This window comes from Ranitomeya imitator, chromosome 2, assembly GCF_032444005.1.
Source record: "Ranitomeya imitator isolate aRanImi1 chromosome 2, aRanImi1.pri, whole genome shotgun sequence".
Classification (NCBI taxonomy): Eukaryota; Metazoa; Chordata; class Amphibia; order Anura; family Dendrobatidae; genus Ranitomeya; species Ranitomeya imitator.
The window spans coordinates 790,416,776-790,443,724 of NC_091283.1; the positions used below are offsets into that span (position 1 = coordinate 790,416,776).

A 26,949-nucleotide genomic window follows, 5' to 3' on the forward strand; every position below is an offset into this window, starting at 1 on the left:
ACAGCAAATTGTCCCCGACATCCAGGCTCGGTGCTGGGGGGTTTAACTCTGTCCCTATATTAGTGCTTGGCACCCCGTGGTATTAAATATGGAGTTATTCATAGGGGACATCACAGGCCATGCCAACAGCAACTTAAGCCCAGCCAGGAACTTCCTTCCTTCCTTTTTCTTCTCTTTCCTTCCTTCCCTACTTTCCCTTTCCTTTATTCCCTGATTCCTTTCTCCCCTCCCTCCCTTTCCTTCTCTTTCTATCCTACCTTCCCTTCCTTTATTCTTTGATTCCTTAATTTTCTCCCTTCCTTCCCTCCGTTTCCTGCTTTCTTTCCTACCTTCCCTTTCTCATTCCTTCCTTTATTCCTTGTTTTTGTTCCTTAATTCCCTTATTTTCTTCCTTCCTGCCCTCCTCATATTGGGTACGGACTGACGGTAAAGCGGCCTAAATAGCATTTGCATACACACACATGCATCTTTGCCTTAACGGATGACCCTCTATACGTTAATTAAATAGTTTTTCCCACTAGTATGTTCATGATCAGCCATATTTCATGACTGCACATTAATACACAGTCCTAGGGAAAGTACAAAACCTGTTTGGATGGTTAGTAGGGCCCAGCCCATTACCCGCTCTATCGGAGACCAGGAGAAGCTCAACCCCTCAATGATCGCTAGGCAGGAAATGGAGGCATAGTAGAGATTAGCTCTTGTGTTCTCTGATTTCTACTATTTTATCTCTTGCTTTCATTACTTCTCGGATAGGTGGTGGCTGGACTAGCGGCGATCATTGTCATGGCACAATCTAACAATCTGCCATAAGTCAGTACTGCCCTTTTATCAGTCTGTTCAGTGTGCTTATTATCCATCCATATAATTCCAGTTTAGTATAATCTGCCGTTACTCTAACTATTGGTTTAACGTTTTACCTTTAAATGTAGTTTTTGTCAAATGTTACGAATATTTAAAGCTCTGCATGTCTCCACAAAAATTGATTTTTGGCACGTGGTACATAAAACATAAGAACCCATCTCCCATTTAGTAGCAGAATAATTCTGTACTCAGAAAAACAAATCTGTTGGGTTTTGTAATAACTCGCTGATCTATTTAAAGAGGAGCGCTCCCCACCTGGTGTAAATGCTACTAGTCTCCTCAGTCTGATGTTTTTGTGTAGTTCTGCTCCTCTTTATTCATGAGCTATAACCTCCTTATCCCTCTATGTAAAGTGAGTTGTTTATAGCCAAGGGGGCATGGTCCTCAACTCTTCTGAACATCTTTTTAAGGATCACACCCCATTGACTAACAAGATGAGATTTCTATCTAGGAAAGAGATGGCCACATCTCAGCAATGGAGAGGTGCAGAAACAAAAAAAACTGTGCCATGTTCGGAAGCGAAAGGCCTTTACAAAACAAAATGCTTTTTTTTTTTTACCAAGAAACAGGACCTTTTTTATATCTGTTACCTGGATGCTATTGTATTAATGTGTATTTAAAGGCAATCTGTCACCATGAAAATTCCGTTCATCTGCAGGCACCATGTTATAGAGAAGGGTAACTGAGCAGGTTGATATTTAGTTTTGTGATAACTCGGGTGATACTGAATATTTTTCTTCATTTAATCCTCTGCAGTTTCTGAGATTTTCAGTCCAGTGGGCGGATGGGCGGATCGATTAGTGAGTGACCGCTTTCTTTGTAGAAGTGTGTGTAGAGATAGCTGTTAGTGATGAGTATACTCGTTGCTTGGGTTTTCCCGAGCACGCTCGGGTGATCTACGGGTATTTGTGACTGCTCGGAGACTTAGTTTTCATCGCCTCAGTTGCATGATTTACAGCTGATAGACAGCTTGAATACATGTGGGGATTACCTAGCAACCAGGCAACCCCCACACGTACTCAGGCCGGCTAGCAGCCGTAAATCATGCAGTTACAAAAACTCGGAGACCACCCGAGTGTGCTCCGGAAAACCCAAGCAACGAGTATACTCCCTCATCACTAATAGCTGTCAGTCACTGATAGGACTAAAAACATCAGAAAGAGGAGAGGATTAACTGTTTAAAACACAGATTATACTGAATATTTTATCACAAAAAGAAATATCAATCTGCTCCGCTCCCTCCGCCCTATAAATGGTGCCTGCAGATAGGACTGCATGTTCATGGTGACAGGTTCCCTTTAAAGCCAATAGAAGAGATCCGCATGCTGTAAAAGGTGCAATTACCAAAGCCACTGTTGGAAACCTATAGAAGATAAATGTTTCATTGTTGAAGCCCCACCAATGGGACCCTCAGTGATCACCAGGACGTCGATTCTTAGGAGCAGTAGAGCAATTGTACTTCTCTCCGTTGGGATCGTTCCAATTAGTCCAATGATGTTGAATAGTATGGAAGTACGAATGCTTGAGAGCTGCCCTATTCGAACTCCTCGCTGTGGGCATAATGGCGAGGAGGAGATGAATAATTATAGGTGTCAGTTGTGCTCCCATGTCCAACTGATGATTTGTGAGAACTTTGTCAGACATGGCTCTACCATTTAAAGAGACTGTTGGCACAGAATGACTGTCCAAACCAAGTACAGGCGCTCGGTGCTTGACGGCAGAGCTAATCACGCACATACACCTTCCCGCCTACTTGGTTTTTTATCTATTTCCACCCTACTCCCCTTTTCTTTGACAGATCTGGCTTTATAAATCCAGAGAAGGGAATAGCGAAACGGAAAACCAGTAGGTGGGAAGGAGCCTTTTTAAATGTTTGCCACGTCAGGGTTGCATTGAATGCCTGTTTGAACAGTCATTCTGTGCTGACAGTCCCTTTAAATGATCTCCTCCGCAGCTCATGGTCTTGTACAGCATGATGCTGAATTTGAGTAACTTGGTACATTGTAATTTTTTTGGGATTGGTCTTGACTTCCTCATGTTTTCTCCTGCCCCGTCCAACATGGCATTTAGAATTCTCCTCAACATTATCAGTAGATTGAATCTGTACAATGATGTCTGAATGAAGCTACGCTTAATTTGTAATCATTACTTTTGGTTCCTGCTACAGTTCAGTCTTTTATTCCGATTCACATTTCAGTGTATTTTTACTTTTGATTTTTGTAGGATTCAACTCATTAAGAAAAGAGTCTGAAGATGACAAGTCTGATGAAGAAACAGAAGGGGCACACTCAGAAGACGAAATGTATGCACACAAGGGGCTTCGGAGATCACAGAGCATGAGATCTGTAAAGGTCGTCAAAGGCCGAAAAGAGGTATGTGCTTTTTTTCCCCCTATAAAGTATACATTAATAAACAGAGCTAGTTTATTTTGGCAGCAGTTCATACTGAGCAGCACAATGCAGATCTAGAGTGTATGTGTTTTATTAAACTCTAGATGAACTGTGGATCCCTTCCTCCATTTGTTAGGAGTGGATAATGTTCCCTGCCAGATAGCGGAGGCAGTGGGGACTCAACTGTAATACGGTTAACATACTGATAGCTTTCAGGTTCACTCTGTTGCTTTGTCTTTTCTGGGGAACCTTCTGGCTTTTGTGCTACAATATGGAATTATTTTTATTGAACCTAATTGTTGATCTCTTTGTAAAGGAAAAATCCAAATTAGGTACAAATGGAAAGTGGAAGATTATACTATTAACTAGATAGTGACCTGATTTTAACGCATCGGGTATTCTAGAATATGTATGTAGTTTGTTTATGAAGTTTTCAGAGTAATGCAATGAATACACAGGATTCGGCCGGTCGGGCGCGACCAATTAGCGAAGTGTGGTTCAAATCCCGCGGCAGTTCGCAGCCGGACTGCGCCTGTCGCTGATTGTTCGTAGTATATGGCCACATAGTATATAGCACAGCCACGTAGTATATAGCACAGCCCACGCAGTATATAGCACAGCCACATAGTATATACCACAGCCCACGTAGTATATTGCACAGCTATGTAGTATATTGCAGAGCCACGTAGTATATAACATAGACTACGTAGTATATAGCACAGCCCATGCAGTATAGAGCACGGCCCACGTACTAGATGGCACGGCCCACGTACTAGATGGCACGGCCCACGTACTAGATGGCACGGCCCACGTACTAGATGGCACGGCCCACGTACTAGATGGCATGGCCCACGTAGTATATTGCAGTCACGTAGGATATAACACAGCCCACGTAGTATATAGCAATGTGGGCACCATATCTCTGTTTAAAAAAAAAAAGAATTAAAATAAAAAATAGTTATATACTCACCCTCCGGCAGCCCCCGGATGCAGCCCAGGCCTTTAGCGAAGCTAGTCACGATGCTCCGTTCCCAGTAATGCCTTGGGGCAATAACCCGTGATCATGTAGCGGTCTCGCAAGACCGCTACGTCATCTGGGGTCATTGCCGCAATTAATTCTTGGGACCGGAGCGTCGCGACGAGCGGGAAAGGCTGGCGCAGACGACAGAAGGTGAGAGTATGTTTTGATTTTTTATTTTTAACATATGTTTTTACTATTGATGCTGCATAGGCAGCAGCAATAGTAAAGCGTTGGTCACACTTACAGGGTTAATGGCACCGTTAACGGACTTCGTTACACCGCGTTATGCCGTGGTGTAACGCAGTCCGTTGAACGGACTTCTGAAACGCTATGTTGGTGCTGAGTGGAGCGGAGTATGGATGGGGCACTAACTGGACGGGAGTATGGATGGGGCACTAACAGGACGGGAGTATGAATGGGGCACTAACTTGACGGGAGTATGGATGGGGCACTGACGGGAGGGGCAAATTCTCGACCGGACTGTGCCTGTCGCTCATTGATCGCGCCCAGCCAGCCGCGAACAATCAGCGAAGTGGGATTTCCGTGACAGAGACAGACGGAAGTGGACCATAGACGATTACATAGATAATAAAGTGATAAATATGCAGATGTCTGTATCCTAATCATGATGGGTGTAGTAATTCCTACGATATACTTCATTCCTCATCATTGCTACTAGCAAAATTAACTTATGGATGTAAACCAATCTTTGCCATTTGTTGCATAATAAATATATATGTATGTGTATAATACATGTGTGTGTATTTATGTGTATGTGTGTGTGTGTATATATATATATATATATATATATATATATATATATATATATATATATATATATATATATATATATATATATATATATATATATATATATATACAGTGGGGCAAAAAAGTATTTAGTCAGCCAGCAATAGTGCAAGTTCCACCACTTAAAAAGATGAGAGGCGTCTGTAATTTACATCATAGGTAGACCTCAACTATGGGAGACAAACTGAGAAAAAAAAATCCAGAAAATCACATTGTCTGTTTTTTTAACATTTTATTTGCATATTATGGTGGAAAATAAGTATTTGGTCAGAAACAAAATTTCATCTCAATACTTTGTAATATATCCTTTGTTGGCAATGACAGAGGTCAAACGTTTTCTGTAAGTCTTCACAAGGTTGCCACACACTGTTGTTGGTATGTTGGCCCATTCCTCCATGCAGATCTCCTCTAGAGCAGTGATGTTTTTGGCTTTTCGCTTGGCAACACGGACTTTCAAGTCCCTCCAAAAGTTTTCTATAGGGTTGAGATCTGGAGACTGGCTAGGCCACTCCAGGACCTTGAAATGCTTCTTACGAAGCCACTCCTTCGTTGCCCTGGCGGTGTGCTTTGGATCATTGTCATGTTGAAAGACCCAGCCACATTTCATCTTCAATGCCCTTGCTGATGGAAGGAGGTTTGCACTCAAAATCTCACGATACATGGCCCCATTCATTCTTTCATGTACCCGGATCAGTCGTCCTGGCCCCTTTGCAGAGAAACAGCCCCAAAGCATGATGTTTCCACCACCATGCTTTACAGTAGGTATGGTGTTTGATGGATGCAACTCAGTATTCTTTTTCCTCCAAACACGACAAGTTGTGTTTCTACCAAACAGTTCCAGTTTGGTTTCATCAGACCATAGGACATTCTCCCAAAACTCCTCTGGATCATCCAAATGCTCTCTAGCAAACTTCAGACGGGCCTGGACATGTACTGGCTTAAGCAGTGGGACACGTCTGGCACTGCAGGATCTGAGTCCATGGTGGCGTAGTGTGTTACTTATGGTAGGCCTTGTTACGTTGGTCCCAGCTCTCTGCAGTTCATTCACTAGGTCCCCCCGCATGGTTCTGGGATTTTTGCTCACCGTTCTTGTGATCATTCTGACCCCACGGGGTGGGATTTTGCGTGGAGCCCCAGATCGAGGGAGATTATCAGTGGTCTTGTATGTCTTCCATTTTCTAATTATTGCTCCCACTGTTGATTTCTTCACTCCAAGCTGGTTGGCTATTGCAGATTCAGTCTTCCCAGCCTGGTGCAGGGCTACAATTTTGTTTCTGGTGTCCTTTGACAGCTCTTTGGTCTTCACCATAGTGGAGTTTGGAGTCAGACTGTTTGAGGGTGTGCACAGCTGTCTTTTTATACTGATAACAAGTTTAAACAGGTGCCATTACTACAGGTAATGAGTGGAGGAAAGAGGAGACTCTTAAAGAAGAAGTTACAGGTCTGCGAGAGCCAGAAATCTTGATTGTTTGTTTCTGACCAAATACTTATTTTCCACCATAATATGCAAAAAAAATGATAAAAAAAACAGACAATGTGATTTTCTGGATTTTTTTTTATCAGTTTGTCTCCCATAGTTGAGGTCTACCTATGATGTAAATTACAGACGCCTCTCATCTTTTTAAGTGGTGGAACTTGCACTATTGCTGACTGACTAAATACTTTTTTTCCCCACTGTATATATATATATATATATATATATATATATATATCTCTCTCACACACACACACACACACACACACACACACACACACACACACACACACACACACACACACAAACACACACATTATATATATGCGTGTGTCTACCAATCAGCGACTTGGATTTCCATGACAGACAGAGGCCGCGGCCTCTGTCTGTCATGGAAATCCAAGTCGCTGATTGGTCGTGGCAAAACGCCCACGACCATTGCCACGACCAATCAGCAACGGGCGCAGTCCGGCGGCAACATGGCCGCTCCTTCCTCCCCGCAGTCAGCGCCCGCTCCATACTCCCCTCCAGTCAGCGCTCACACAGGGTTAATGGCAGCCCTAATGGACCGCGTTATGCCGCAGTGTAACGCATTCATTAACGCTGCTATTAACCCTGTGTGACCAACTTTTTTTTTACTATTGATGCTGCCTATGCAGCATCAATAGTAAAAAGATCTAATGCTAAAAATAATCTAATATATAAAGCTGAATATATATGTGTGTGTGTGTGTGTGTGTGTATGTCCGGGATTGGCATCTGCACCGTCGCAGCTACAGCCACAAAATTTTGCACAGTCACACGTCTGGACCCCGAGAGCGTCATAGGCTATGTTGTGATGCGAAATTTTAACCCCGCGCATTCCAATTCACTAAACAATTTTGCCCCTATCTACATAATGGGGGAAAAAGTGAAAGGAAAAGTGTTGGAGGCAAATTGACAGCTGCCAGATGTGAACAAGGGGGACTTAAAGAGTGAGAGCGATGGTGCCAAAGAGTATATACCGTACAGTTGCTAAGGTGGGGCCCCGACATGGGATACTCACCACACACGGGGATATGAACACACACACAAAATGCGCCACACTACCACGTGCTTGAACACATATACCACCCTCAGCACACATTTAACCACACATACACCAACCTCGCCACATAAAAGTCGAAACACAAAAGTCGCCGCTCAAAACTCGCCATTCGCAAAACACGCCACATGCAAAACTAGGCCCACGCAAAACTCGCCACATGTGCAAAACTCACCTCATGGAAAACTCGCCACACGCGGGAAAAATTGCCACATGCAAAAGTTGCCTCACACAAAACTTGCACATACTCAAAACGCACCACACATAAAACTTGCAACACGCAAAACTCTCCATGCGCAAAACTTGCTGCACACAACTTGCTACACTAACCTGTCACATGCAACTTGACACACAAAGTTGCTACACGCATGTCGCCACACAAAACTCATCTCACAAAAGTCGCTACATGCAAGTCGCCACACGCAACTCAACACACACAACGTGACACATGAAACTCGCCCTAAAACACACACAAGTCTGGTATTATCCTTCAAAAATAAAACTCTGATTAATAAGCAGACAAACTACAAGAGCAACAACTCTAACATATAGGAAATACGGTAACTGTCAGTCACATGACCTGTCTATTATGTGTATGTGTGAGCTAATATATACTGCCAGGGGGGAAGGCTTCCTGTTGGCTGGGAATTTATCAGGCTGCCAATTTAGCTTACAAATACTGAGGTAAAAATACTGAGCAAATAACGTGTGAACGAGGTCTAATACAGTAGGAGATGACACACAGGTATATACCATATACAGGGGAGATGACACGTGTATATATATACAGGAGGAGATGACACACAGGTATATACTATATACAAGAGGAGATGACACACAGGTATATACTATATACAGGAGCAGATGACACAGGTATATACTATATACAGGAGGAGATGACTTACAGGTATATACTATATACAGGAGGAGATGACACACGTATATATTATATACAGGAGGAGATGACATACAGGTATATACTATATAAAAGAGGAGATGACACATAGGTATATAGAGGAGGAGATGACATACAGCAGGTATATACTATATACAGGAGATGACATACAGGTATATACTATATATCGGAGGAGATGACATACAGGTATATAGTATATACAGAAGAGATGACATACAGGTATATACTATATACAGGAGGAGATGACATACAGCAGGTATATACTATATACAGGAGATGACATACAGTTGTATACTATATATAAGGGAGATGACAAACATGCATATACTGAGGGGAAAATGAGAGGTGTGAGTGCAAAATGAGAGGAGTGAGGGAAAATAGTGGAGTGATCGGAAAATGACAGATGTAAGGTCGAAATGACAAGTGTTAGGGGGAAAATGAGGAGTGAGGTGCTATAACTACGGTAACCACAGATATTTACTATGCCCAGGCAACGCCGGGTTCTTCAGCTAGTAAAAAAAAATAAAAAAATCATCATATACTCACCTTCCGGCGCCTTTCCCGCTCCTCGCGATGCTCCGGTGACCGGTCCATGCATTGCGATCACGCGAGATGGCAATGCACTCTTGAGACCAGAGCGCGCGAGGAGCATCGGTAAACGCTTCCTGGATCCAGGGGCCAACGGAAGGTGAGTATGTAACTATTTTTTATTTTAATTCTTTTTTTTTTTTTTAACAGGGATATGATGCCCACGTTGCTATATACAATGTGGGCTGGGCAATATAGTATGTGACTGACCAATATACTATGTGGGCATGCATATTCTAGAATACCCGATGCGTTAGAATCGGGCCACCATCTAGTATATATGTATGTGACGTAGTATATTGCCCAGCTACGTAGTATATTGCCGAGCCACATAGTATATTGCCCAGTGACTTAGTATACAACACAAAGCCACGTAGTATATTGCCCAGCCACGTAGTATATTGCCCAGCCACGTAGTATATTGCCCAGCCACGTAGTATATTGCCCAGCCACATAGTATATTGCCCAGTGACTTAGTATATAGCACAGAGCCACGTAGTATATTGCCCAGCGACTTAGTATATTAGCTTGCAGATTTTGGCGCATGTCAATTCTTTCACCGCTTTTGCTGCAGATTTTACACATACTAACGAGTGGGGAAATATCTGCATTAAAAACACAGCAAAAAGCTGCATTTTTTCCTGCCAAGAGATGTAGAATTGGTGCAGAAATTTCTTAATTAACACATGCGCTTACCATTTAATATCTCCTTGTCTGCTGATAAAACCTCTTTGTGTCCAGAGTTAGCTCTCGTCTCCGATACATATTGTCTTTTCGTATGCCTTAATGCCAGGACACCTAGTAAAGAGATTGTTTTAATAACTAAAAAGTTAACCTTTTCTAATTCCCTATTAAAAAAAAAAGTTACCATGGTGTGAGAGATGAATTTACAGCATTGGGTGTGGGTACTTTCCGCTTTTTAATCAACAGTACTTAGAACATCAACAGAAACATCTTAAAGAATTACCTAAATTGTTCTCCTGCTGGGACACCTGCAAGTCATTGTGTGCAAGTGAATCACGCACTACAAACCCATGATGAGTGTAATGATCTGTGAGATATAAACCTGCTGGGATTTCATTTCTAAATTGTTTCTCACTTCACCAAAATGGTTTATTTTCCACCCAAACAACTTTTATACAGTTATATCCAGATTTTCCCTTTCCAGTTTCCTAGACTGTTTATATGACGAAAAACTATTAAACCATTGACACGTGACAGTGTCATGAATTCCCAAAAAATTGAGAAAATGTGATGGGATCTGTTTCTTACATTTATCAATGATTAAAAAGGTATTCCCCTCTACAAGATACTATTCCGATAGGTAGTAGGAGTAATAATAATAATATTAGTAAATGCCTACAATTAGAAATGTAGTAGCGTTCTCCTGATTAGCTATGTTGCTTACCCCATGTGCAGGGCATTGCAACCATGGTTGCGACCACTAACTGCTAACTGTAACTATATGCGTGGCTGTAACTATGGATACCTAGGCTACTGCAGTGCCCCACACATGGGGTAAGCGACATAGCTAATCAGGAGAACTATACTTCCCGAAAAAGAAGCAAAGTCGGGAAATTATATCCTAGGCAGAAGATCCCAAAATCCATCCCAGAGAGGTTGTAATGTGACTTCTGCCTATAAATGATCATGATCCTAAATTTTATTATAAATATAGACAATTATTAATACTGGCACACCATGTGAGGGATGTACTACAGTGCATTGTGCCATGGTTAAAACCACGGTACACACCCTGTTGATTTATCTGGCATAGGCGAGAAAATGGCCAAGCTGGATGACTTACTATTGTTTTTCAACCCACGTCTAAATGTTTTAGAACAAGTACAACAGAGGATAAATCATAACATTTAACCCCATAGCTCAATTTCACACTGTATTTATATCCAAAAAACTATGCTACATACATGGATTAATCCACCCAAATTTCTGTAAAATTGATCTTCGTTTTCTATTGGGTTTCTGGGTCCCAAACATTTGTGCCAATTCTTAGAATAAGACAGGCCATAAATATTTGATACCCCTGAACGTCAGTAGAATGAAACAACAATTTACCGGCATTGATCAGTATTGCTGTGATACAGCTCATACACTGCTTGGGCCAAGCGCAATCTCTTGTGCCCCTCACCGCCCCTCTCCATGCACATGAATTCTCGGCTGATGTTTTATATTCTTTCAATTATGGGAGAAGTAAGCCTCTTCCAGACACATCAACAAGCCTAATTCTTTCCCCAACATAATTTGTGAAGTGCCGAGTTGCTCCTATTTGATTTTAGAAGGTCTTTCTGAACAACTAAGAGACTTGCTCAACTTTTCTCTTTTCTTCCGTAACAAAAGTTCAGTTTTGTGTTTACTTTAGTTTGTACGTAGACTGCATTTTTAGTGTCAAAATATTATTTCATACTTTAGGTATTTTTTTACATTTTTGTTTCCTTTTTTGTCCCACAATTAGCTCCATACAATAATATTGTTTTACAATTCACACTATATAGTAATTCTGGTCAACCTATTGCAATGTTCCTGATTCTGATTACCGTTTAGCAGCCAGGTCCCTGTCGTGGTCCCCATATGGGAACCATATCCCCCGGCCTGGTCCCCATATGGCAGCCATGTCCCCCCGGCCTGGTCCCCATATGGCAGCCATGTCCCCCCGGCCTGGTCCCCATATGGCAGCCATGACCCCCCGGCCTGGTCCTCATATGGCAGCCATGACCCCCGGCCTGGTCCTCATATGGCAGCCATGTCCCCCCGGCCTGGTCCCCATATGGCAGCCATGTCCCCCCGGCCTGGTCCCCATATGGTAGCCATGTCCCCCCGGCCTGGTCCCCATATGGCAGCCATGTCCCCCCGGCCTGGTCCCCATATGGCAGCCATGTCCCCCCGGCCTGGTCCCCATATGGCAGCCATGTCCCCCCGGCCTGGTCCCCATATGGCAGCCATGTCCTCCCGGCCTGGTCCCCATATGGCAGCCATGTCCCCCCGGCCTGGTCCCCATATGGCAGCCATGTCATAGTAACATAGTTAGTAAGGCCGAAAAAAGACATTTGTCCATCCAGTTCAGCCTATATTCCATCATAATAAATCCCCAGATCTACGTCCTTCTACAGAACCTAATAATTGTATGATACAATATTGTTCTGCTCCAGGAAGACATCCAAGCCTCTCTTGAACCCCTCAACTGAGTTCGCCATCACCACCTTCTCAGGCAAGCAATTCCAGATTCTCACTGCCCTAACAGTAAAGAATCCTCTTCTATGTTGGTGGAAAAACCTTCTCTCTTCCAGACGCAAAGAATGCCCCCTTGTGCCCGTCACCTTCCTTGGTATAAACAGATCCTCAGCGAGATATTTGTATTGTCCCCTTATATACTTATACATGGTTATTAGATCGCCCCTCAGTCGTCTTTTTCCTAGACTAAATAATCCTAATTTCGCTAATCTATCTGGGTATTGTAGTTCTCCCATCCCCTTTATTAACTTTGTTGCCCTCCTTTGTACTCTCTCTAGTTCCATTATATCCTTCCTGAGCACCGGTGCCCAAAACTGGACACAGTACTCCATGTCCCCCCGGCCTGGTCCCCATATGGCAGCCATGTCCCCCCGGCCTGGTCCCCATATGGCAGCCATGTCCCCCCAGCCTGGTCCCCATATGGCAGCCATGTCCCCCCGGCGTGGTCCCCATATGGCAGCCATGTCCCCCCGGCGTGGTCCCCATATGGCAGCCATGTCCCCCCGGCCTGGTCCCCATATGGCAGCCATGTCCCCCCGGCCTGGTCCCCATATGGCAGCCATGTCCCCCCGGCCTGGTCCCCATATGGCAGCCATGTCCCCCCGGCGTTGTCCCCATATGGCAGCCATGTCCCCCCCGGCGTGGTCCCCATATGGCAGCCATGTCCCCCCGGCCTGGTCCCCATATGGCAGCCATGTCCCTCCGGCCTGGTCCCCATATGGCAACCCTTTCCCCCGGCCTGGTCCCCATATGGCAGCCATGTCCCCCCGGCCTGGTCCCCATATGGCAGCCATGTCCCTCCGGCCTGGTCCCCATATGGCAACCCTTTCCCCCGGCCTGGTCCCCATATGGCAGCCATGTACCCCCGGCCTGGTCCCCATATGGCAGCCATGTCCCCCCGGCCTGGTCCCCATATGGCAGCCATGTCCCCCTGAAAAGCAGATGCTCTAAAATAACAGAGCAAGTACTCTGCCTCCCCAGGTCCATTGTCTGTTCCCTGTCATGTCTGGGGTCTCAATGTTTTGGATGCAGCGGTGACGTCACGTTGACAGCAAGCATCAAAGCTAATCACTGAGCTCAGAGGTTGTTCCGAATTAGACGGCACCAGCCGCTGAGCTCAGTGATTGGCTGCAGTAGTGATATCACCGCCGCAGACAAAACGTCAAGGCATGAGCATTGGAGGGATTGCAATGTTAGGCATTTTAGAGCATTTGGGGCCCACTTTCCTGAAAGCGGAAACCCCTTTAAGGGAGGAATTTGGGGGCTATTTTATTTTTTGTGTTTTAAGTCACAAACTGTCCTTGTTTTTTTGCAGGTACGATATGGATCACTAAAGTACAAAGTAAAGAAAAGACCCCAAGTTTACTTCTGAAGGGACCTAAGGGAACGCCCTGAACTGCTGTACTGCCATTGTTTCCTATGCTCTGTGTGACTTACTAAGACGCTTGACATTTCAAGAGGCGCGAGGAGGCTGCCACAACTTCCATGAGCACTATTTATTGTGTATTTCCATATGTTCTATGGAACGTCTTAGATCTGTAACTTTGTAGCCACTTTTGGGATTCAGTACGACCATTAGTACCGGAGTATTGGGAGCAGGTCTAGATCTTCCAGGTCGTGCGATCGAGTGAAGCAACATTTGGAGGGCTCGACCATAGCAGTAGGGTTTTTATTACAGTTTTATACTAAACGCACAATCTCACTGATAGTAAATGTCTCTACACTAAGATGCCTTACTACGTTCTGACAATTCTCGGACATGGAAGCTGCCTTTAATTGATTTTTTTTTTAAGGGATTACAGTTTAATCACTTAATTTACATAAACCATTGTCAAGTTGTTCTCATTTACTGGAAGCTTTTCACCTGAGCCGTTCCTCTGTTATTCCTCTTGTAAATAAAATACATGAATAGATTGATAATCTGCTTTTACCATTGCCTTTGTAGCGTCCCTACATGCTCCGACGTTTGTTATTACCAATCGGACAGTGTCCGTGTGTGGGGACAAATCCTATTAACAAGAGGGATGGGTAACAGGATAAGTACATATTTCCAGGAGGACTAACAGAAGAACTATACTATATAGAGTTCTAAAGAAGAAATTTATTAAATCATGTTACAACAGCTCGCAGGGCCTTTTAAAAATTAATTTAGTCCAAATATTTTTATTTTGGTGTAAATTACTTTATATTACTGAATACCTGCACACAATACGCTGATTACTGATGAAAAATGTATTTCTGGAAACAAAGGTAATCTCGACTTTTTTTTTTTTTTTTTTTTACACCACTTATAATTTTTCATTTATTTTTCCTTTTCATTGTTCATCCTTTTGTGTTTGATCTTTTTTTTCCGGTGCTCATAGCCAACTATTGAACTTGCTTTCAAATAGAATATTGTCCTTTTGATGCCTTTACAACCACTGCTGGCGGTGGACTGTGCCGCAGGGTGGAAGGCCTGATAGAACAAACTCTTGCTTAATATATATATATTATTTTTTTTTGTATTTGTTTACTGCACAGTTTGGAATTTATTTCTTTATTTTACCAATCATTAGTTGTTTGTTTCGCTCAGTGTCCTGGTTTACAAAATCATGTCTTTTTCTTTGCAATTTACAGCTTTATTTTACTGTGCTGCACATATATGTTGCATGTTTCTGTTTCTTATATTGTGTTTCTCTAAGGTTCAAAGTGGAATTTTTTATTTTTTTTTACTATTAGTTATTATGCAATGGTTGGCTTGCATTATTATATTTGATTGCAGTTCTGCTTTGTTTTTGGGAATGGGAATAGGATTTTGTTTCAGGTGATAATTTGAGTTTGTTTTATGCACATTACTTTTGTGGTTGATACATTTTTATATCTTACTATTACAATGCTGTTTTTAGAATAAAGGGAACATACTATAAATGATAATTACAATATGCTTCATATGATGGAGGCAGTTTAGATTTTTTTTTTCTTTTTTTTTTTAGATACTTTACATTAGCTTTACAAGACCCCAGTCCCTATTTTTTCCCAATATTTGACAATGGGGGAGAGTCTGGACAGCATCGGGCGCATAAGATGGTTGGCTGCTCTTGCTGAAATCAGTGTGTTTGGCCCATTTTTGTCTGTGTTTGGCCATCTTAATAGTTCTCATTCTTTCCTATGGACTCCAAGTAATTATCACCTTCAACGTGGTTGGAAATCAAAATCTGAATCAATTTTCTAGGAAACCAGTAAAGCAATGCACCAAAATTGTTTTTTGTTTTTTTTTCCTTTGTCAAATAGCTAGGTGTAAAAAAATGTTTCTTTTAACAATGCTAGGGCTTCGTACAAACCCAGGTTTGGCCACATCTTAGTTTACAAAACTTTGTGAATCCAAAGTGCCTATCATGTAGGTAAACTTTTTTTATTATTATGTTTGTAACCTGGCACCTTCTCAGATTTCTATGTGACTTGAAGAGGTTGTCCACTACTTTTTCATTGATGATCTATCCTTGGATTGGTCATCAGTGTCTGATTGGTCGGGGTCCGGCACCCGAAACCCCCCACCAATCAGCTATCCATTATCCGTGTCGGCGGCCCTCGGACTACACACTTGTGCAGCTGGCCGCCTCCTATTGATTTGAATAAGAGGTGGATGTGTCGTGCCCTGCGGAGACCATTTCCAGAAGATGGAGCAGCGCCACAAGTGAGCACTTGTGGCCAGCGGCCGCCGACACCGATAACAGCTGACCGGCAGGGATACCTGGTGTTGGACCCTGACAGATCAGACATTGATAGGTAGGTCATTAATGCTAAACGGCGACTATTTCCTCTTGTGCGCGCTCCCACACTGGTCCCCTGGAACACAGTGGATGGCTCATGTGCAGATTGAGAGCATCGCTTACCACTAGATGCTACTACGCATGTGCCAGTGCCATTTTGTTGAAGCAATATTTTTATTTGAAGACCAGCATATTAAATGAGCATTATTTAAACTAGGAGGCCGGTCACTGAGGGTTCCGTGACATGTCATTTAAGCCCATAATGATGATGGGGCCAGAGCACCATCCAAAGCCTCCCCAGAGTACGAGCATCTCATTAACTCAAAACTGAAAATAAAGATTAAACAACCACAAGGTGGTTTTCACCAACCAAAGTATCATGTTAATCAGTATGATGGCGGCAACCTGACATTGCCTGTAGTTTACTTAGCAAAATCCTGATGACAGGTTCGCTTTAAGTTTTATATGGGTAAACAGAACTTGGGGTAAACCTATAAAACTTGTTGAATCAGTTCTTGTATGGGAGAGGTTGCTTCCCAATGCGTATAATTAATTTTACTGGAATACTTAATTAATTTACTGTATTTAATGCAGATGGTGGAAGACCTACTGATTAGCTTGACTCAGACCTCTGTTGAGCAGTATGAAAAAGCATTTACCCACAATTACCATCATCTAGGCCCAAAAAGGTCTGAAACTTGAGCTTCTGTGTTTTCAGGACACTTCTTATACATGAGTTATTTCTGCAGGAAGTGTCTCATAGTTTACATCTAGTAATATACATGTCTTCTTTACATGTTTCATTGTAAATTTGTTGACCATAAGGAACCAATTTATCATAGATCATAGAATAAATAATACTCTAAGCCTCAGTTCACATCCCAATTTTTTATTTATTTATTTTTGTTCCGTTATAGGAACAAAAAAAAAAAAAAGAAAAAGCAACCAAATTATCACAGTGACTGAACCAGACAGGCACCAACATCCTTGACAGGCACTTTTTGATTGGGGTCTGATGGGCACCCATCATTGTGGTCAGACAATAGTCTAATATTTTTTTTTAGCAGATCCCGTAACATTCACCGCAGATATGCACCCATACACTATAAGAATTAAAACGCTTTACAGGTATTAGTAGCCAGTGTTCATAATTGGCCTCTGCTTTGGTCTATAGCAGTGTTTCCCAAACTCCAACCCCAACAGGTCGTGTTTTCAGGATTTCCTTAGTATTGCACAGGTGATGGAAGTATCAGGAGTTCTCCCACTTGGGCAGCACCATGGAAATCCTGAAAACATGACCTGTTGGGAGCCGTGAGGACAGGAATTTGGGAAATACTGGTCTATAGTATTGACTTGTCTCCTCAACAGTCTCAACCAGATTTGGTTATCCAGAGTCAAGCTGCCATTATTGACATCTATCCAGGTTTGAGGATTATATAAATTAAACATTTAAGTCCGAGCTATCCAGTCTGTAAATTCCATTTCCAGGGTTCACAATCGTCAGACTAAGGCCGGGGTGACACTTGTGAGTGTGATACGAGAAACTCGCATCAATACCTGGCGCTGCTGCCAGCACTCGGGACCGGAGTGTGCGGCTGCATTTATTTCTATGCAGAGATGCAAGAGACTCGCACAAGTTTCTCGCATCACAGTCGCAAGTGTGACCCCGTCCTAAGGTGGCCATACAACTTTAATAGCAGTCGGCCCTTCCTTTCCATCCCCCACCTGTTCTCATGCACCTTTTAATTTGATCATTCATGTGTTTTGCAGAAAGAAATGGGGGGGAAGCTGCTGTCGGACACCATGTGTAGCTTGTCAACCTGAATTGGGCATGTTGAAATTCAGCATACCCAATCCTTTCTATGGTCACCACTACCCCACTTTCATCTAGAAACCAAAGTTAATACCCTTAAGGATATAATTATAACACTGGGGAACACAATTTTTTAGGAGTTAGGTCAGACAACTGTTCTTAACTAATTTTTGGATGCTGAATCCAGAAATGATCTCAGTTTTTCTCTATCACGTCAAGTTTTTGAACTATAGGATTTTTGTCTTCTCAAAAATACGTAAACTACTGTACCTAAAAAGTGTTTTGTTTTTTTTAAATAGTACAAATAGGCATTTACGACGAGAGGAAGAAGGAGCAGACATGATCTGAAACAAAGGAAATATGTACATATGTAAATAAAACACTGAGATGGAAAGTTACAAGCTTTGAAAACTAACAAAGAAAAAAATCATAAAAGATATATAAATTACAACTAAGCGCCCAATGTAAAGAGAAAAGCTATCACAAATCCTATTTATTCCTACTATGATAAATTTTTTGTGTAAAGATATTGATAATTATGACGAATTGGGAGCTGCACACCCCTCTCACCACACTCTCAGTTGTGACTACTCTTACAAGTTGCCACGTAGCTCTATATGAGTCGAATTGTAATCAGATAACAAGTCTTATTACAGATATCAGTGCAATTGTGCTTTTCTGGCAGGTAAGTTGTGGAGGAAAAACTTGACGTGCTAGAAAAAAACTGACTACATTTTTGGAATCAGCATGCCAATTTTAGTATAAATCAGCTCAAAAACCTAACTCAACAGAAATTTTTTTTCAAATTGTTCCCCAGTGTAATCGTAGTTCAAAAATACAAAGTAAAGGCATAACAATTGACCAGACTAAATAACCACAACCCAGGATATGGTATATAATCTCAGTCTAAGAAGAGATTAATGCTAGTTTAATATAAAAATATAATTTTATTGAGCAAATATATATGTAAAAAAACATAAAATGACAGGGAACATCTCATATAAGAGACACATAATGAGCCTGGGCAAAACATAAAACTTAAGACATGAATGGAATCACACATTAATAGCAAGGGGTACAGGACAGTAAAGTGCCAGTGCTAATCGTAATTCAGTATTGATCCATCACCACCATGAATGCTAAATAAATAAGATCTCCAGGTTCCTAAAATCTCATAGCAGCATAACAATCTTGTAAAGAGGCAGTTACCTGTAATAATCACTTCATTACCTATGTGGTCCCGAACTCCAGGGGGGCCCTCCAGAAGAAGGGAGGTGAAACGGTCAGCATGTAGAGACATGAAGCTTAGGCAGTGAAGTGATTAATACAGGTAAAATTTTTATAAGGTTGTTATACTGCCGTGAGGTGCTTAGGAACCTGGAGACCCTATGTCTCGGGGCTACCGTGACAGAGAGGTTCCAGAGGACCGCAGCGCTTTGGGCCTCGTTCACACACAATGAACAGAAGCTCTTCTCCTGAGTTCTGACCTGGCTGTCTTGTGCCAGCAGGGCAGGACTTAAACCTTGTTACTGAAGTTACTGAGAGCTATGTCTCTCAGCTGATTTGGTTTTGGTAATCTGCGCTCCTATATAGACTCAGCTTTGTCTACAACTGTTGTCAGTGATCAGTTCAGCTGCCTGGCTTGGAGTGTGAAGGAGCGTAGGGTTGGAGCTAGGAGGTTTATTTACAGAGATTGGTGTCTGCTGTTTTGGTTGCATGTTAAACCTGTTTTCCTTCCTAGTTTTTTTCCTTTTCTTCCCTTCTCTGTGTTTCCTCTGTGAGCATTTGGTGAGTTTGAGACTTTTAGTTAGTGTCTGTATACCCTGTTAATTGTTGTATTTATACACTGGTGCAGTCCACCTCCCTTGGGGGGAGAGGGGTCACTGATAGGGCCTGCACAGGAGACAGGGATACGCTGGCGGCTCAGGCCTCCTAACCATCATAGGTATCCCTGAGATAAGGGAAAGCCAGGGCCCCATTATAGTGGCAGGGACATGTGCGGGTCCCAGTACGCCGTCCTGCCCCTTTATCGCCGTTAACGGCGTGACACCTTACTTATATAGCATTTGTCATGGTGGTATATAAGTGTTGAATTACGATTAGCATTGTGAGTTTGGTATGTAGCTGCACTAATGTAGGTGCATAGTGTCAGCTGCAGGTACAACCCTAAACCACATAGGGAAATATAGAAACTACAAAAAATAAACAAAGTACTCTCGCTATGAGACAAAATGCATAGGATAGACACCACATGATGTTTAATACCTGTTGGATGGGAAGGTGCTTGCGATGTTTGGCAATGGGGAAATTCAAGTCAAAGATGTGTAAGCTCAGACTAAAGTAAGGAATGAGAGTAATAATTAATATAGATGCAACATGCCAAGGCACTAAAAGATGTCTTGAATGTATTGGTACCCCCTTTAAAAATATCAATTACTACCAAAAGGCAATATTAAGTAAACTTAGTGTCTATGAGATAAAAACATATATTAAAAAACAATTAACGACCCCTTAGGTTGTGAAGTATCCACGTAGGGTGGGCACTGCTGGTGGCAGGACTGCTAGAATAAACGTTTGGGACCTGTATCAGATGCACGAGCTTGGATTGTTCCAAAACTGTCAAAGAAACTTGACAGTGGCAGTGGAGAAAGTATACTTACGTAGCTTTGTTGGCTTGCACGCGAGTCCTGAGAGCGCTGTCCCGGCCGGTGACAGATGCTCACTCAGCCTGGAGTGTAAAGATCTTTGTGTGATGCTTTACAGGAGTTGACAGGACCTTCGTGACGTTCGGGTCATGTGACTCGCGCGGTCACGTGGTGGCCACAAGAGAAGTACGTATCGCAGTAGGAGCCAAATAACCAACACGTTTCGGAATGACAACAGATTCCTTCATCAGGGACTAGCACTGGCACTTTATTGTCCTGTACCCCTGGCTATTAATGTGTGATGCCATTCATATCTTATGTTTTGCCCAGGCTCATTATGTGTCCCTTATATGAGCTGTTCACTGTCTTTTTTTATGTGTTTGTTTAATAAAATTATATTGTAACATTAAAAAATGTATAAATCTCTACTCGGCCTGGGATTATATACTATATCCTTGGTTATGGTTCTTATAACCTTTAAGGATATGCACATACTGTAGTATTAAAGCAATAACTAGATGGAGAAACTTTTGGGAGATATGTCAGTGCTTGTGATAGCATAAGCAAGGTGGTTACAATATTTCAAGTAATTTGCACTAACATTTTTATAGAGTTACTAATCCAGACTACTTTTTATACTATGGATGGACTCTCCGTTAATGCTTTTTAAACTTTTTCTCAATCTTGGAAGAGGAGATGGCCGAGGAGGGCTGGTTTTATATAAGAGAACTTTTTAAAAATAAAAGTCTAGTCAACTGCAGCTGAAGCTAGGCGGTTTACATGTAGCTCAACTCCAGTTGTGCAACTTTTTCTGCTTCTAGAGGTTTGTTGTGCAAAACTATAAATTGCATGCAGAAATTCCATCTGAAAGGCCAAGGGCAAAGGCCTATGTGTCTGTTTTGGGCATGTATCTCAATAACAACATAAAAAACGACTGTTGTGATATTCCCAGTGCTGGTATGAGCCTGTAATGTGTATTGGAGTTTTACTTTGACAGCTCTTTTCTTTCTAAGCACCATACAACAACATTCCTTACTTAAGATACCGTTGTCCCTTAATTACATCCCCAGTTCTCCTTTCAAGCCACCTCTTCTGACAGAATGAAGTATTATTTTTTAATTAAAAGTACAGCAAAATGGTAATAATAATAATAATAATAATAATAATAATAATAAATCAGTGCTGTAATTTGTGCTGGACTTGAGTTTTGTACTGGGCTGTAATTTTGGATGCTGCTTGTTAAGCTCAAGAAATGCAAAAATGCTGGATCTTTTTGCAAATGAATCCAATAAAAAAAATCTTCAATGCAGATGGCTGTATCTGTTTTTTGTTTATCTTACAAGTGTGATAATTGCTCTTTAAAGTTTGATATCTATTCCTTTTTTTATTTGTTTCGCTTTTGTGCAATTTTTCATGGTAACAGGCATGTCAGAATAATTGCATTAAAGAGTAACAGTCGTTACGTTTTGTTTTTCTCTGACAGAACCGATTTGGTCTTTATCAAAATTCACAATTCGTGGGTAAAATCTGTATTCAGTGAAGACAGATTTTTACATTACTGAGGTAGGAGATGGTAATTTTGTTTTTATAAGATTCCATGTAGAAAGGAGGGGAGGAAGAAGGAGCTCTGCCTCTAGATCCCCCTCATTCTTTTCCTCTCCCCTCTACATAGAATCTTATCAGACAAAACCTAGGATAAAGATAAATTGAACAAATACCCTGCAGTAAGTAATAGTACAAGTATATAACATGGTATACTTAGTTAAAACTACTTTGATCAAACGAGCTTGAAAGCCATCCCACTGCGACAAGGTGACCCAATCAGGATGGACTCTTAACTTTAGTAGTTCACCTCTCTGTGCTAGCAGGCCTCAAAATAGACTGAGCAACACCAGGACCCAGATCTCACTGTTTTGCACCTGCCTACAGAATTATATACAAAATTCTCAATCCCAAAAAGGGAGAGCCACGCCCCCGTATTTACAAAGTAGCAGAAACTATAGCAAAACTGAAGAAATGGAACGGCAATAATGTTCATTTAAGTGCAATGTGTAGATAGGGCCATTTAACAGACAAGCCCTAGGAGAAAAACAAAATGAGCAAATACCCTGCAGTAAGTAAATGGTAAATGTAAATAACATGGGGTACTTAATCCCTTAATGACAGGTCAATTTGACCTTAATGATCAAGCCAAATGTTACAATTCTGACCGGTGTCACGTTAGCTTCAAAGGATACCATGCCTCAATCACACCTATCCTCAAAAAGCCCTCTCTTGACCCATCCTCTAGCTATTGCCCCATACCACTTCTCCCCTATGCCTCAAAACTACTGGAACAACATGTCCATCTTGAACTATCTTCCCATCTCTCTTCCAGCTCCCTCTTCGACTGCTTACAATCTGGCTTCCGGTCACACCACATCACTGAAACTATGGTAACCAATGACTTATTAATCGGCAAGAGCATACAACACTACTGTCCCCCTCCTCCTGGACCTGTCCTCTGCTTTTGACACAGTGGACCATTCCCTATTATTACAGATCCTCTCATCCCTTGGCATCACAGACTTGACCCTTTCTTGGATCTCGTCATACCTAAGAGACCGGACATTCAGCATCTCCCACTCACATATCACCTCCTCACCTTGCCCCCTATCTGTCGGAGTCCCGCAAGGTTCAGTCCTAGGGCCCCTGCTCTTCTCCATTTACACCTTTTGGCCTGGGACAGCTCATATAATCTCATGGCTTTCAGTATCACCTCTATGCTGATGACACACAAATCTACCTCTCTGGACCAGATATCACCACCCTACTAACCAGAATCCCTCAATATCTGTCCGCTATTTCATCCTTCTCCGCTAGATTTCTAAAACTTAACATGGGCAAAACAGAATTCATCATCTTTCCCCCATCTCACGTGACCCCCAACAGACCTATCCATTACAGTAAACGGCTGCACATTCTCCTCAGTCCTACACGCTCGCTGCCTCGGGGTATTCTTTGACACGGATTTCTCCTGCAAACCACATATCCAAGCCCTTTCCATTTCCTGCCGACTTCAACTCAAAAATATTTCTCGGATCCATACATTCCTAAATCAAGAATCTGCAAAAACCCTAGTCCATGCCCTCATCATCTCCCGCCTCGACTACTGCAACCTCTTGCTCTATGGTCTCCCCTCGAACACGCTCGCACCCCTCCAATCTATTCAAAACTCTGCTGCCCGACTATCCACCTGTCCCCCCACTATTCCCCGGCCTCTCCCCTCTGTCAAAGGCCTTTACGGTTTCCCCATTGCCCAGAGACTCCAGCACAAAACCCTAACCATGACATACAAAGCCATCCACAACCTATCTCCTCCATAAATCTGTGACCTCGTCTCCCGGTAATTACCTGCACGCAACCTCCGATCCTCACAAGATTTCCTTCTCTACTCCCCTATTATCTCCTCTTCCCACAATCGCATACAAGATTTCTCTTGTGCATCACCCCTACTCTGGAACTCTCTACCACAACATATCAGACTCTCGCCTACCATCGAAACCTTCATAAAGAACCTGAAGACCTACGGTACCTCTTCCGACAAGCCTGCAACCTGCAGTAGCCACCAATCGACCAAACCGCTGCACAATCAGCTCTACCCTCACATACTGCATCCTCACCCATCCCTTGTAGATTGTGAGCCCTCGCGGGCAGGGTCCTCTCTCCTACTGTACCAGTTGTGACTTGTATTGCTTAAGATTATTGTACTTGTTTTTATGTATACCCCTCCTCACATGTAAAGCACCATGGAATAAATGGAGCTATAATAATAAACCCAATTCAGAGATTTGTTTTTTTCATGACATATTGTACTTCATGATGGTGGTAAAAAAATTTTATATTTGACTAGCATTTGTGGGAAAAAAAATTTGGAGGTTGGATACCCCTTCAAAAATCCAGAGATCTTTGATACTCTGTGCATACCAGAGCACCCGATGCAAACTCGAGTAGCGAGGATTTGCGCTCAACACTAGCCGTTATTTTTTTTTTTTTACTTTTGAATCCTCCCCAACTCTAAGCCCAACTGCAAATCATGGGAAAAATATATATTTTATCATTTTCATCTAAGGTGGTGACAAAGGGGGGATTGATATACAGTTTTTTTCTATTTTGAACACTGTGATAAACTCATCCACAGTGATCAAAAGGAACCAATAGGAAAAATGTCCTATTGTTGCCGGGTACCAGCCGGCAAATCTCAGGTGGCATGCTCCCTCCATTATTATTTTTTTTTTTTTTTGTCCCCCGGGAAGATGACGCCAGGCTGGGGTATTGATCAGGAGGGACCTGGGGATAGCAGAGGCAAAGGGGGCATGATTTCTCTCTCGTCTGACATGTATATGTATATCATGTCAGACGAGAGAGAAATGATTGAAACAGCATGCACACTTTTTACACTCTGGGGATCGCTGCAGCCTTATTTCCGGTCGTTGTTTTAAAACTGCAATGAGGGAATAAGGACCCTTAGCGGCCGCCATTTCAATGCATATCCGCATTCGCTAAGGGGTTAATTGACACTATTGATCAAAATATTACTGAAACAGGAGATAATACTTGGTTTTTATAAGATGCCGTGTAGAAGGTGGGGGAGAGGAGGAGGGAGGAGCTCTGCCTTTAGCGGTCCTTTTATCTTCCTCCTCCCTCTACACCGAATCTTATCAGTAGTAACGGTCATCTCCAATCTCAGTAATGTAAAAAATCTGTCTTCACTTAAGACAGATTTTTCCCTTGAATTGATAATGTTGGGAATGAAAAATCAGATTTTTCTGAAAAGATGTTACACAATTTCCTATTTTAATTTGTACTATTTATTTATGAAATAAAAATGAAAACGACTGTTCCTCTTTAAAGAGGAAGTGCATGGAGTTCCACTAAAAGAAGTTGTGTATAGTAAATGGTTGATGTTTGTCATTTCAATGTTTCTGCAATGCTGGAATACACATTTTATATAGGAACAGAATTTTGACTACCTTTCGAAATCTACTTAATATTGCATGTTTTTCATATTACAGTATATGTTTCCCATCTTTAAACAACCTTCTACAATTTACAGCTAAAATGTTACATTATTTTTTTTTATGTCATAAATACATCTAATTTTTAGATTATAACCCAGAGCAGCATTTGGTATTCTGCTGATTATTTTGGGAAGCTGTCAATAAACCTGGTTGCAGACACACCTCCTCGCCCACTGACTTTGTATCTGTAATGAAGTGGAACAGTTATATCTCATGTACATATCCGAGATTTTCTCATATCAGAAAATAGGTCCTAGTGTCATCAGTGTTTTTGATCAGATTGTCATTAGTGATGAGTGAACGTGCTTTGATAAGATATTCTCTGATCATGCTCAGGTGCTAACCTAATGACTTAGGCGTGCTCAAAAAAATATGTTCGAGTTCTCGCAGCTGCATGTCTTGCAGTTGTTCGACAGCTGCAACACATGCAGGGATTGCCTGCCTTGAGTAGCTGTCCATACAACCACAATAAGCCATACATTCCACAGAGGTGGTCTTTATGGATAAGTGGACAGAAAAAAGCTTTAACTTGTGCACTAATTTATTGGCTTGTTTTTGAGTTTTCCAAAAGATGTGGGAGATTCCCCAAATGTATGGAGGAAGGTGCTGTGGTCAGATGAGACCGAAATTGAACTTTTTGGCCACTAAAGTAGACTCTATAGCTAGAGCCAAACCAACACAGCTCATCACCCCAAGAACTCCATCCCCACTGTGAGACGTGGTGGCAGCATCATTCTCTGGGGATGTTTTTCAGCAGCAGGAACGGGGAAAAGGTCTTAGTAGAGGGGAAGATGGATGGTGTGAAATATAGGGATATTCTTGAGCAAAACCTGTTTGTCAGTGATTTGAGACTGGGATGGGGGTTCGCCTTAGGCCGGGGTCACACCAGCGTATTGCATCCAATGTGATATGCTAATGACACTCAGCTCCTGCTCTGCTGTCAGCAGGAGCCGAGTGTCATGCGTCTGGGCTCCGAGCCTCTCGCACAGAGCGGATCGAATCACAGCTGCGGAGGAGGCGGAGAAATGAATTTCTCCATCTCCTCCATTGCCGGGGTCAGTGTTGAACGCACATCACTCGGATGATATCTGAGTGATGTGTGTTGTCTCACTCGCACCCATAGGCTTATATGGGTGAGAGTGAGCAGAGACTCGGCCGAGTGTCGGTGAAAATTGCAGCATGCTGCGATTTCACTCGCACACTGAAAACGGCCAAGGAAAAAAACGGTGATGTGAGCTGCCCCATAGTAGAATACTGGACGATTTTTTTTTTTTTTTAATTGCATAG

General features: G+C 42.3%; 1 protein-coding gene across 6 annotated transcripts in view; it reads left to right on the top strand.

Moving 5' to 3' along the window:
* The window catches only part of REEP3 (receptor accessory protein 3), a 190,634-nt gene extending 168,723 nt beyond the window's left edge, over positions 1 to 21,911 (top strand). For all 6 annotated transcript variants that reach the window (XM_069753633.1, XM_069753632.1, XM_069753636.1 and 3 more), the window contains exons 7-8: positions 3,088 to 3,236; positions 13,711 to 21,911. In XM_069753633.1, coding sequence (XP_069609734.1) covers positions 3,088 to 3,236; positions 13,711 to 13,767 — 206 coding nt within the window. In that variant the 3' untranslated portion in view covers positions 13,768 to 21,911. The remainder of the gene's footprint in view (positions 1 to 3,087; positions 3,237 to 13,710) is intronic.
* Positions 21,912 to 26,949: the final 5,038 nt, after the last annotated feature.